The 14,338-nt window shown below is 44.6% G+C and overlaps 1 protein-coding gene across 1 annotated transcript; it reads left to right on the forward strand.

Moving 5' to 3' along the window:
• The first annotated feature begins 7,383 nt into the window (after window positions 1-7,383).
• LOC142204030 (E3 ubiquitin/ISG15 ligase TRIM25-like) lies at window positions 7,384-10,698 on the forward strand. The gene is made up of 2 exons (XM_075275226.1): window positions 7,384-8,923; window positions 10,682-10,698. Exons 1-2 carry the CDS (start codon window positions 7,384-7,386, stop codon window positions 10,696-10,698), a joined length of 1,557 nt encoding a protein of 518 aa, XP_075131327.1.
• Window positions 10,699-14,338: the final 3,640 nt, after the last annotated feature.

Consider the following 14,338-nt stretch of genomic DNA (forward strand, 5'->3'; position numbering starts at 1 on the left):
TATTCCGCCACATATTACAGCTGACTGGTGGAAGAGCAAAAAGTAGGACATCCTGTCTTGTCATTGTCAGAGGACCCAACTAAGGCCAGGGCCTAACTAGGCGTAAACGCCACGATTTGCCTGTGGCGGAAACGCTGCGGGAAAAATCGCGGCGTTTTACAGTGCAAGCAAAGGGGATGGGAATCATGCAAATCCCATGCTCACTTTGCGGAAAAAAACGCAGTGCAGACACAGACTTCTTGCCTCAGTGGAAACCTTGTGGTAAAAAAAAACTGCAGCGTTCTACATTACCTACAAAGTGGATGGGATTCTGGCTAAAAATCTGCAGCAGAAATGCGGCGATTTTATAAATACTTCTGTTTTTGTAGATCACAACATATCAGTGATACCTCTGGAAATGCTGGTGTTTTCTGGATAGGTATAATAGAAGCAGAAAGTCTACAGAGGAGAACACTTTGGACTTTCTGTGCGTGTAGGGTCCTAACTTTCCACAACTGAAGAGGCGGGGTGTAATTTTAAGTGAAAAAATAAAATTGTGGCATTACTGATGATACCAACGAGCCCTTTGGTCAGTATGTCGGTGATGAATATAGGGTTGAGCGATCGGGATCGGAAAAGATCGGATTCCGATCAGCGATCGAGTAAATTTCACGATCGCGATTGGAATTCCGACATAATCTTTCCCAGCGGGATCGAGATCGGGGGTTATCTCAAGATCGGCTCAACCCCATAGAAAAGCATTGACTAGGGTTGAGGATCGGGATCGGAAAAGATTGGATCCCGATCGTCGATCGAGCAAATTTCACGATCGGGATCGAGATCGGCTGGAAAATGATCGGAAATCGATCTTGAAATCTCAAGATCGGCTCAACCCTATTGATGAATATTCAGCATCCCAGTGGACATCACCAAATTCTTAATGCACCGTTTGCATTATTTTATATTGTTTGTGCCACTGTTTTTGTACACGTATATAATTTTTTGGCTTCCATGTGTGTGTTTCACACTTTTTATTAGTGCTCCACTGTGAAGATTTACACCCCTCCTTTCTAGGGGAGTTTGGTCAAGTCCAACCAACTGTTGGCTGGGGTGAAGGGAGGACACATGAAGTCTCCAGAACACAGCAGTCTGAGTCCTTAGTAAGGTTAGGTTGACATTGCAGAGACTGTTTCAGCCACTGAGATAAATGTGGTGGGTTCTTTCAGAGCCTTAGCCCATTGGTACAGCCTTGAGACAGGAAAGAATTTGCTGTCAGCCTTCTGAGAGCGAGAAAAGTGCCGAGAAAAAGTTGAGGTTTGCCACGGTCTCACAGCCTGGACCTTGCAGTACACAGGCAGACAGGGTACCAATTGGGACTTATTTATATCAGCCCCTATACAGATAGAGGGAGGGGCAGAGTATCATACAGAATATCATACAGGATTTACCCAACACTGGACTTATTGTTACTGGACTCCATTATTGGGCACCACTTGGTGTGGAAAATTGTTACCAGGCTTGGTACCGTCTGCAACAGTGGAAATCCTACTACTAGCCCCAAATTGCATTAGTTATTGTTACCTCAGTAACGTTCCACTATTTTGTTCAATCACAACTGCTGCCTCCTGAGACATTCCGGTGAATACCATCAAGGGGCCCCTCCAATCACCATCACTTGGTTCAGAAGAGGATGGCTCACAACTGAAAGAACTAGAGCGCAGTCTTCTGTCTCCTGTAAGTAAACACCACACAAACTAGTGCAAGCGATGTGAGACCAATTTCTGATAATCTTGTTTCACTGTTGGGTAGGACATTGGCGATGCCCCGTTTAAAAAAAACAGTTGATGTCAAGGTTGCTGAGATGTCTCCTTCCCTTAACCTGTCCTGTCCAGGGTCCTGTGTGCAGACCTCTGAACAGGACAAGCTGGTGCTCATCAAGCAAGATCTATGAGTTCTTCATCCAAACTGTTCCAGGCATAAGTACGGGTCCTTGAATACATAGTTGTCAACAAAAGTCTGGTATTTTATCCCCTTTCCGGGTCCCACTCACAATCCAGCGACACCCACAAACCATCTACTTTGGGGATTAAGTTTATCCAAATCCTGCCCCTTTTGTAGTTGACCACGCCCTATTCCCACAAAAAAAGAGATTTTAATGGTAGAATCCCTTTAAAATATCTACTGTTATCCACCCTGCCCCAGAATTACACAGGTGGCATAGATGGGTATACATCACTATAAGATCAGACACACTGTGAAGGTTTCTGCCACAGGATGTTGCGTCGGTTGATTCTCCTTCCTGTAAAGCTATGGTATGGAGATGTTGTGTGCTCTGGTACTGTGCTTGCCTATCAGCAGGGTGTGAGTTGTAACATGCAGTGGACAACCTGTGGCAATGGCCGAGAAGAGACAAAACTTAGATCCCGGAAATTTCCTCACCTAAGTCGTTTTTTTTAGGGAGGGAGCACCCTCTGCAAGCCTACCACCACCCCTACAAAGTAGTATCTGACGCTCATCAATTGCGATGACACCCGGGGACTAATACTAACAGATATCATACACTCCAATGCAGGAGTATGGCAGTGTATTATATAAGTGAACAAATGATCATGTGTTCGAGTGCCCTGGGACTGAAATAAACAGAAAAAATAAGGATAATAATAAAAAAATAATATCTATGGGGAAAAAAACTTCTGAAGGAAAATGTTTTAATATTTAATAATAGTAGTAAATTACTAATATCGCAACATTTACTTACCGTATATACTCGAGTATAAACCGACCCGAATATAAGCCGAGGCCCCTAATTTTACCACAAAAAACTGGAAAAACTTATTGACTCGAGTATAAGCCGATGGGGGGAAATGCAGCAGCTACTGGAAAATTTCAAAAATTAAAATGGTCGGAGTTTTTGGGTGCAGTAGTTACTGGGTGATGGGGAAGGGGAGGGGGTGTTTTGATTGTCTGTCTGCCCCTTCCCTGAGCTTGAGGACTGGGTTTTATTTCCCCCACTTGGAATTCAGCCTGGCTGAGTATAGGGTACCTGCAGTACTCCTATTAACCCCTTCCTGACAGAACAGGAGCACTGCAGATCCCCTATATTCAGTAGACCGGGCACTGTCAGACACAGGGAGACCTAATGTGTATGTGTTTCACAGTCATTTTCTACTTTTATATGTATTGTAGGGAAAGGAGGGATTTACAACTTTTATTTACTTTATTTTTTTTATTATATTTTTTTAAAGCTTCTTTTTTCCCCCCGCTATTTTATGGGAGATTCTATACATTACTATCGTGGCTGGTCATAGACCCCACTCCAAAAAAAAAAATATTTTTTTTTTGCTTGACTCGAGTAAAAACTGTGCTGAAAAATTCAGCTTATACTCGAGTATAAAAGAAAATAAAATTTCTTTCCCTATTGCAAGTTGAAACGTGTACACTGCTTTATAGGCCCCATTCATATGACGGAATTTTTTACATTTTTTTTTAATGTAGATTGTGAGCCCCATATAGGGATCACAGTGTACTTTTTTTTTCTCCCTATCAGTATGTCTTTGTACAATGGGAGGAAATCCACGCAAACACGGGAGGAACATACAAACTCCTTGCAGATGTTGTTTCTGGTGGAATTCGAACCCAGGACTCCAGTGCTGCAAGGCTGCAGTGCTAAACACTGAGCCACCATGTTGCCCCTGCATGAAGGAATTTGGAGAGAATTTCGAAGCAGTTTACCGCCTTAGATTCCTTTCCACATATCGGGCCCTGTGTAACCTGCAAAGCTTGCTCACTGAGTATCCTCAGATAGAACGGGGCTTGTCTCATGATGCGGGTTCTGTGTCTAAATCAACTGTGGAATCTGCGGGAAGAGCAAACCTGGTGCTTAATTTTTTTAGTGTCCTGAAAACCAGAAGCCTCCGCCATTTCCTCCAATTGAAAACAATGGAAGACAGATCTTGGCAGGAACTTGGAGCTTATTATGAAGAGGAATTTCCCCCCATATCAGCATTAAAGTCCACCACGTGATCGACCCTTTAATGTGTTTGGATGGGCAGGCTTGTTAAGAATACAGGGAGGCTGGAATCACCGCAAGATATATATATATCGCGGACATTTCAAGACCTAGATCAATGGAATCATGTCATGAAGATATCACCAGTTGAACACACAGTTACAATTAGCATATATACATACATACACACACACCTTCTCCCAATCCCGATGTGAAGCATGGGATTTTCCAAAAAAACAATCAGGCCTTGATTGATGAAAAGAAATCCGAAGGAGTTTATTTAAGGAAATCCAATTTAACAAACAAAATAATTCATCCGAGAATATTCATACAGCGTACAACAAAATCCTTGCACTTCAGGCTGCTCTAGTCCCACAGACCTTCCACTATGTCAACTCCACCAACAACCCAGCTTGCTGTCTAATGAATCCTTTTATACCATGGACATTTCCCATAATCCTTTGCAATGTTCTCTATAAAACACCAGAGTTGCTACAGACTTGCCTCTTATAAGATCAAGACGGACACTCCCTGCTCCACTACTGCAGGTAAGAAAATCCAAACCCTTCTTTAGTAACTCATGTTGTTGGGAACTTTTCCTTCGATTTGGTACCTAGTTCCCAGATGGCAAGACCAGAAAGTGAAGGAAAATAGAACATTAGGTAGCCAGGCCAATGAGGAACGAAAGTAATACAACATTCACACAGAGATTACCAGACCTGAGGAACTCGTATACCATAACTAAGGCCCGGTTCACATCTGTGTTTGGTGAGTCAGCTTGCTGCCCCCATTTTAATGTCCTCCTCCAGGTTTAATGTCCCCCTCCATCTGCTCCCAAAATTTAATGTCCCCCTCATATGCCCTACCCAGTTTAACGTCCCTCTTCATATGCCACCCCCAGTATATTGCCCCCTCTCCCCCTGCAGTTTAATGTCTGTCTTGAGCTTCAAACGTTTAACATAATAAACACTGACACTCCCCTCTCCTCGCGCCCCTGCAGTCTCTTGTTCCGGGAGCTACATGTGTGATGTGAGTGACATCATCACATTGCGCCTACAGCTCCCGAAGCCAGAGTAAGCAGGGGAACGGTAGTGAGGCATAGCCCAATCTTGTACATTGATCTTGTACTTCTCATCAGATTGTGCAATACTGAACATGAGGTTCATAGGATATTGATCAAGGTGCATAAGCCCGCTAGCCACTTCACAGAAACCTCTTTATAGTGGGTCCCTACTCTACTGGGTGCCGCGCTGCAGAGCACACCACCACAATACAGCACCCACAGGGGGCTGTTCACATGGTGCAGTGCTGCATGGTGTCTTCTGCTCCTGTGGTGCTGTGCCTTTTTGTCGGTTCAACCCAGTGCTTGGGGGTTTGGTCTGATCGCAGGGGTGTTGCTGGACCACTGTGTCGACCCCCCTTTGGGCGCTGCATTGTGGTGGCGGTGGGAGCTGTGCAGTGTTGCACCCAATAGAGTAGGGACACACTATAAAGAGGTCGCCGTGATCAATGTATAAGATTGGGATGTGCAGTCCATGACTTTCTCTTTTTGGATATACTATGGTAAGGCTTTCCCCCTAATTTTTTTTTGTGTTTTGCCTTGGTACCAGCACTCCCCCTGTTAGGCTGAGGTGATTTTAATTAGCAAATTGTGGCAAATTTAGCTCCACCCACTTGTATGTTGACTCTGCCCATTATGCTTTTTTTTTTTTTTTAATGTGCCCTCACACAGTATAATGCTCCTACACTCACCCTAACATTATATGCCCCAACAATATAATGTTCCCCTTCAATTTCCCACAGTATTAAGTTCCTCTCCTTTGGCAGAAACTAGAGGGGGACATTAAACTGGAGCAGCTGGAAAAGGACATTAAACAGTGGGGGGTAGTTGGAGGGGGACATTAAACTGGGGCAATTAGTCAGACATGTCCCCCACCAGCTACCCTTCATGGTTTAATGTTCTCCTCAATCTGTCTCCAGTTTAATGTCCCTCTTCATCTGCCCCCCCAGTTAACTGCCCTTTCACCTGCCCCAGTTTAATTGCCCTTTTTCATCTGTTGCCAGTTTAATTGCCCCCCTTTATCTGCCACCAGCTTATTGTCCCCCCTTTATCTGCCTCAGTTTAATTGACCCCTTCATCTGCTTCAGTTTAATTGCCCCCCGGTTCCCCCCTCTTGCTCACACATGCTGTCTCTTCTTTCCTCCTTACCTTCCATCAGTCTCAGTTCCCAGCAGCTTCCTCTTCCTGTGTAACACCACACTGTCCTGTAGTATCCAGAATAGCTCCACTCACACGAGTCTGATCACATGGTCATGATGTCCTCAAAAGTCCTTTAGCCCACTAGGTTTTAGCATCTACCATTTAGCTTTTACCCTACCCTGTGATGAGAGCTGGTGGATGGGGCAAAGTTTAATAGCAAAACACTTCAGGGGAATAGTGGGACAAACTGTAAGCTATCCAGGACGGCGGGAAAGCAGTGTAAAATCGGGACTATCCCGCCAGATTTGGGACACTTGGGAGCTATGACTAAATACGCTAGACCCCACCCTACCTGCGGATTCTTAGGCCATATTCAGATGGTCAAAATGTTTCTACGTCTAAGCATTCCTATTAGACGCAAATACTGTTACAACTGCTGGTCTGGAGACCTGAACTTACAGCACTAGAGATCTTTATGGTACTGATCGATTGGGTCTTGTTGGGTGAGGATGAGATTTCGTCCTATAATATGGACATTAAAATCCAAACCTGTTATCGCCGTTATCTTCTAGAACAGCGGTTTTCAATCTGTGGGTCGCGACCCTGGCGGGGGTCGAATGACCAAAACACAGGGGATGGCTTTAGCCGCTGAGAAGCCGCGCTACCGTCTGCAGCAGTGGTTGGTGGGAGATATGTCCCGATTTCAACTCATCGCACGCACCGCACTTTGTCCCTCTTTCTACTCTTCAAAAATTGGAAGTTATGCATAATGCATATCAGGTATTTACATTCTGAATCACAACTGTACCAAAATTACAGTTATGAAGTAGCCACCAAAAATATTTTTTGGTTTGGGGTCTCCGCAACATGAGGAACTGTACTGCGGGGTCAGGGCATTAGAAAGGTTAAGAACCACTGTTCTAGAAGAAGCTGACAAAAAAAATCATACCGCTACAGCCAAATATACCTTATTATAGGCAGTTTAGCAGGTTCTGTTTCTGTCCTGTAGTTACTTATATGGTAGTTACTCTAAAAATTCATGGCAATGCTTTATAATCCTTGCAATGTTCTAGAGGTGAGGCATAAAGCAGCATGGATGAAAAAATTAAGTCCTTAAGGGGTGACTGGGTGTAACGGCAAGTGTATATCTAGTGTCTGACTCATTCAGCTGCAATATTTCCTTATTCTTTCAGCCATGGCGTCCTCTGCCCTGAGAGCCGAGCTGGACTGCTCCATCTGTCTGAGCACTTATACTGATCCTGTAATGCTGAGATGTGGACACAACTTCTGCCGGCTCTGTATTGATCGTGTGCTGGATACACAGGACCAGTCTGGAGTTTATTCCTGTCCTGAATGTAGAGAAGAGTTTCAGGAGCGAGCGGTACTGATGAGGAACTTGGCTCTACGTAATATAATGGAGAATTTATTGTCTACTCAACCAACACAGACAGAAACCGGGATCTTCTGCACTTACTGTGTGGACTCTCTTGTACCTGCTGTGAAGTCCTGTCTACACTGTGAAGCTTCTCTGTGTGATAAACATCTGAAAGTCCACAGCAAGTCACCAGAACACGTCTTATGTGATCCCAGCACTGACCTGGAGAAGAGAAAATGTTCTGTCCACAAGAAGATCCTGGAATATTACTGTACTGAGGACACTGCTTGTATCTGTGCCTATTGTTCAGCAGGAGAACATCGAGAACATCGGGTGGAGATGCTGGATGAGGCCTCTGAGAAGAAGAAGAAGAAACTGAGAAATATTCTCCAGAACCTGAACACAAGGAGAGAGGAGACTGAGGAAAGAGTCCAGAGTCTGGAGGAGAGCAGGAGAAAAGATCAAGAGAAAGCATCTGAAGAAACAGAGTGTGTCACTGCCCTGTTTATAGACATCAGGAGACAACTGGACGACCTGGAGAAGAAGGTCCTGAGTGAGATCTCCAGGCAGGAGGAGCAGCGGTCATTGTCAGTGTCTGATGTGATCCAGAAGCTGGAGATAAAGAAGGCCGAGCTGTCCATGAAGATGAGGAACATTGAGGAGCTGTGTAACATGACTGATCCACTGACTGTCTTACAGGAACCAGACACAGGTGACTTGTGTGATCCTGAGGAGGGGGGAGGTGATGAGGACACAGGGGGACATGATAGACCGCGCCATGACGTAGATGAAATGGATGTGGCTGAGATCTCAGACACATTACACACATTATGTGACATAATATCAGATATAAGGAGCGGGATCTATGTGGCGGTCCCTGCAGACATATTACTGGATGTAAACACGGCCGCAAATAATCTCCATATATCAGACGACCTGAAAACCGCAACTGGGACACGAGAGAGCCAGAATCGTCCAGAAACAGCAGAGAGATTCCAGGATTATACTCAGGTGATAAGCAGGAGGAGATTTACCTCAGGACGACATTACTTGGATGTGGAGGGCAGTGGATCAGGAGGTTGGAAGGTGGGGATGTGTTATCCCAGTATAGACAGGATCGGGGATCATTCATACATTGGAAATAATAACAAGTCCTGGGGTTTGTATAGCTATAATAATCAGTATTCGGTGATACATGACAGTAATAGGATCCGATTACCTGACAAGATCACCAGTAATAGATTGAGGATCTGTCTGGATTATGAGGCCGGGCAGTTGTCCTTCTATGAGCTGTGTGACCCCATCAGACACTTACACACCTTCACTTCCACCTTCACCGAGCCCCTTCATGCTGTATTATGGGTAAGTTGGAGAAATATTAATGGAAACTATGTAGAAAGCTGGTTGAGGATTACAAGTTAAGCTTCCTTTACATGAGCCATCCTACCGGTAGATGCTCCTCAGGAAATTTCTTTCCCATTCTCTGCTGCACGGAGTTTGCCTTCATTGGCAGCACATTGCTCTTTTTTACATTGGGGGATTTGCTACCAACAACTATATTTATGCTTACATAAACAATCCAACCATCCGATGATCCAGTGTTCGGACGGTTATTCATATGATTATATATTGTGTACATTTGTTTGTGTCAATTATCCGGAATTCTGCATCAGAATATGGCCAAAATCCATCTGCCGCGGCACTCTGGTCTGGAGTAGTCTCAAATGAATGGGCCTAGCCAGGAGCGTGCTGCCGCGGCTAAATTAGCCGCGGATTCCGCCTGAAGAAAGGGCAGCTCACTTCTTTTTTTTCTACTAGCGGTAACGTGCCACTAGCGGAAAAAAGAGCGCTAGCGGTCTCCATAGACCTCTATTGTGAGGGGGCGGATTATGACGAGGATTCCGCTCAATAATCCGCCCCCTCTGTGCCCATGTGAACGGGCGCTTAAAGGGTAAATAAGGTGTTTCTTCCCATTATAGTTGGGGGCTGGTAAAGATTTTACATTGGGGTTCAGGAGGGAGACAGAAACATTCCTTGTAAACCTCAGGTGGCAGTCAGAGAATATATAGATATTCACCTAAACATTTTTTTATATTTTCATATCATTTTATATCTTTTGCCTCAAGCATTTAGGTTAATTGATGGTTTCTTTGTTCCATGATCTGCTATGATCGAGAGAGAAGTTGAATGCGACCAGGGCTCTACAATGACTTCTATTGAGAAGGCGGTTTTCTTGTTGATGGTGCCCTTATGTACTGCCCATCACATTGGACCTTTCATGTCTTCATCAATGTGTACCGCTTTTTCGATATGTGCCCCGATGCTGGAGATATCAGTGCTGTCATATCTCCCCACTGTCAGAAGGCCCATACTAGGCTGTGAGCAACGTGGCCCACACTATACTCTAGCATAGCCCAGCATTGACGCTGACCTGTAAGGCCCACCCTTCTGACAGTGGGGAGATATTGGTGCTGTTAATATCTCCGGCACCAAGGCATGTACGGGTAAAGCCAAATGCACTGAATTCGGGACTTGAAAGGTCGTCTTTAATTGCTGGGCTGCAATTGAGGCCGAGACCCCACATTGCGAAAATACAGCAGTTTTTTCATGGCAGATAAATAACGTTTTCAATGAAACTCCTTTATCTTCGTCTTTTTTTCTTAATCTATACAACTATATAACAACTGTATAGATTAGGAAAAGAGAAAAAGACCTGAAGATAAAGGGGTTTCATTGAAAACTTTATTTAGAAGATTTGTTACAAACATCAGGTAATTAACAGAATACTGAACATCGGTGGAGAACACACCCATAGGCCCTATTTAAATGTATATGCTATGACTAAGAGGTATGGATACCTCGAAACGCGTTAGCGTTTTCTTTTAACGCACTCACGTTATATTTTTCTGTCATGTTTTTCTATTTGTGTGGAAGCTGTATTTTTAATGGACTAAATTAAAGGTGAAGTTTTATATAAGAGTGTTGCAAGCATCTCCTTCTACTTACCTGATGTTATTCGCATGGTTAACTGTGGGAAATTTTTAACTAAAAACAATTTAAAAAAAGTACAAAAATATAAACTCATTGAAAACATAGGCTTAACTCATCACTATAGGCGGTGTGTATGAGGCCTAAATATGGTCTTATACTTCAGGTGTAAATGATGGTCAGTTAAAATGGTCAATATCAGCCATTTTTACCCACATTTCAGGCTGTGGTGCTGTCACTTGTGTGGTGCTGTGACTACATGTTACTAGTTCTAGGGAGGTATGGAGGACTGGTTAGGCCTAAAGATAGCTGGGGGCAGCTTGAGATGAAACTTCTCTATTCTGATCTATAAAACATAGTGTATGACACTGTCAGGGCTACTAGGAGCCTATCTATAAAACATAGTGTATGACACTGTCAGGGCTACTAGGAACCTATCTATAAAACATAGTGTATGACACTGTCGGGGCTCCTAGGAGCCTATCTATAAAACAGTGTAGGACACTGTAAAAATGGACTCGTGGATTGGATGACTTGCACCCCACAGCCTGCACATTGCAAGAATTTTGTGGATTGGAGAGATTTGAGGACACATTTGGGAAGAAGATTGCCCCTACAAGAGCAACACAGGGAGTACCATCACTCATCGTGCCTTGTGGTGTTCAGAATTGTCTCTCCATTATATAGGAGAGATGTTGTTGTTGCTGTTATCGGTTTTCTTCAAGTAATCCATATTGTTCAACGCTGTCTCCTGGACCCTCGTTCCTGCCTTCACCATGAAGGACATTCCAACCACCATCCGCTTACTACATGGAAATTCCCTGGGGGGATGCTACTACCACCAATGTCCATACTGCAGGCTCCTCTTCACTATAGCAGCCCTTGAGGAGTATTGAAGGGTCTGGTAGAGGTTACAGCCAGCGCCGCACCTCCCATGAGGCGACCTGAAGAGACCGCTTCAGGCGGCGCTATGCCAGGGCCTCGGGGAGGGTGGCATTTTTGCTTACCTAAGCCAGTGGGGATGTCCGAGATTTCATTCTCGGACATCCCCACCCCAGTGGTTTCAATCACATCTCCCCTTCTCCAGTTGGAAGAGCACACTCAGTGTGAACACAGCCCAACCCTTTCACCCTTGCTTGTTCTTAGGTGTACTCTTACCCACTTAATCCCTAGAATTATATGTAGTAAAGACGTTTGGAGGGGCAAACTTCAAGGACCTTTTGCACAGTGTCCGGTATAGGCCTGAACTGCTGTTTAGTTGCGGACTGACTTTTCTTCTTGGAGTTGGATGTAACTTGTCCTTGTAGCGCTGATCTCAAAAGATTCCAGGTTTAAATCTGATAGACAATAAAAAATGTAATTAAAAACATCAGTAAAGATTTGGTAATATTCGGACTTCCCTACAAGATTTGTTTTTCCTTTTATGGAATAATAAAATTTAATTAAAAACTTAAAAAAAATCTCTAAACTCTTATTTTCAAGCATTGTAACCTTGCAGCGCTGGAGTCCTAGGTTTGAATTGATCCAAGGATGACGTCTGCAAGGACTTTATATGTTCTCTAAAGACATACTGATAGGGATTTTAGATTGCGAGCCCTATATGGGACAGTGTTCACACTATCTGTAAAGCGATGCGGAATATGATGGTGCTATATATGTAAGCAAATTAAATAGAATGCATGTTCAACTCAGTAATAAAACACAAATGCCTATTGTACTGACGTATAATAATTATCCTCTTGTTTATTCCTGGATTTTGGTGACTTTTTGCCATACTATTACATGGAGCTGAGCATATATTTAACTCAGTTCAGTAATAGTATGGCGCTGTGATGCCGCGGACACAGAAGCCTGCATCACTACTTCCTGCTCTCGGCGGTGTTACACTGGAGGTCTAGGACCAGCCGCCATAGTCGGAAGATGCTACAAATCCGGTGGATTAACCCCCTGGATGCCGTGATCAATATCAATCATTCCATGATCAATGTCGATCGCGGCATCCAGAGGGTCCAGGGGCAAGATTGCAACTCCCGTCACCCCTTGGACCCCCCCCCGCGACATTGCATGTGGTATCCGAGATCCCATTTTCAAGTCCCCTTGTGGGACAGGGATAAACGGTACAATTTGTCACGCAAAGAATAAGCCAGGCCCATCACATAAAAAATGTAAAAAAGTTTGGAAGACGGGGAAGGAAAATATGAAAAAAAAGTCACTGAGCATTAATGTACAAACTAGCCTGTGTCCGTGGTTAAGGTGAGAAGTCAATGGGTGTCACTGCAGCTTTGCTATTTATCAAGTGTTGGAAACAATCAGTTTCATTTTTTACCTCAGCCATGGCGTCCTCTGCCCTGAGAGCCGAGCTGGACTGCTCCATCTGTCTGAGCGCTTATACCGATCCTGTAATGCTGAGATGTGGCCACAACTTATGCGGGGTCTGTATTGATTGTGTTCTGGATACACAGGACCAGTCTGGAGTTTATTCCTAAGCCGAGGCCCCTAATTTTACCACAAAGAACTGGGAAAACTTACTGACTCGAGTATAAGCCGAGGGGGGGGGGGGGGGGGATGCAGCAGCTACTGGAAAATTTCAAAAATTAAAATGGTCGGAGTTTTTGGGTGCAGTAGATGCTGGGTGCTGGGGAAGGGGAGGGGGTGTTTTGGTTGTCTGTCTGCCCCTTCCCTGAGCTTGAGGACTGTTTTTTTTTCCTCCCACCTGGAATTCAGCCTGGCTGAATATAGGGGATCTGCAGTGCTCCTGTTAACCCTTTCACTATGGAACAGGAGCACTGCAGATCCCCTATATTCAGTAGTCCGGGCACTGTCAGACACAGGATACCTACCGTATTTTTCGGACTATAAGACGCACTTTTTTTCCCCAAAATTTTTTGGGAAAAGAAGGGTGCGTCTTATAGTCTGAATGTGCCTGGCCTGGCACCCGCCGTAATAGAGAGGCGAATGCCGGCAAGTGATAGACGCCGGGGCCTGAGACATCGCTACAATCCTCTGCCCTGCCTGAAGCCAGCAGCGGGAGGAGTGATGCTATTCTGCTCCTCCGTCCCCCCGCCGCTGGCTTCAGGCAGGGCAGAGGATCGTAGCGATGTCTCAGGCCCCGGCGTCTATCCCTCCCCGGCATCCGCCTCTCTAGTACAGCGGATGCCGGGTCTGCAGTCTGTCAGCGGCCTCTTCTCCCCCGGGCCCGGTCCCCACCGGCCCCGTACCTGTAAAGTTGCAGGCCGGCTCCTGCGCGGCGATATCGCAGGAGCCGACCTGTTCGGGTGACAGCCGGGAGCCTAATGAGGCTCCCGGGCCTGTCACTGCTATATTAGTATTGCGGCTGGTCTCTATGACCAGCCGTAATACTAATAGACAGAATGTCCCATAGACGGCAATACACTGTATTGCCGTCTATGGGACTTGCGATCAAGTGACCTATTTTCCTCCTCTTAAACCTAGGTGCGTCTTATAGTCCGAAAAATACGGTAATGTGTTTCATAGTCATTTTCTACTTTTGTATGTATTTTAGGGAAAGGAGGGATTTACAACTTTTTTTTTTTTTTTTTTTTTTTGCACTATTTTATGGGAGATTCTATATATTGATATTGTGGCTGGTCATAGACCCCCCCCCAAAAAAAAAAAAAAAAAAAAAAAACAATATAAAAAATAAAAATAACTTTTTTTTTTTTTTGCTGATTCGAGTATAAGCCGAGGGGGACTCTTTCAGCACAAAAACTGGGCTGAAAAATTTGGCTTATACTCGAGTATATACGGTAGTTTGTTGCTGTTTTAG

Source organism: Leptodactylus fuscus, chromosome 5, assembly GCF_031893055.1.
Source record: "Leptodactylus fuscus isolate aLepFus1 chromosome 5, aLepFus1.hap2, whole genome shotgun sequence".
Taxonomy (NCBI): Eukaryota; Metazoa; Chordata; class Amphibia; order Anura; family Leptodactylidae; genus Leptodactylus; species Leptodactylus fuscus.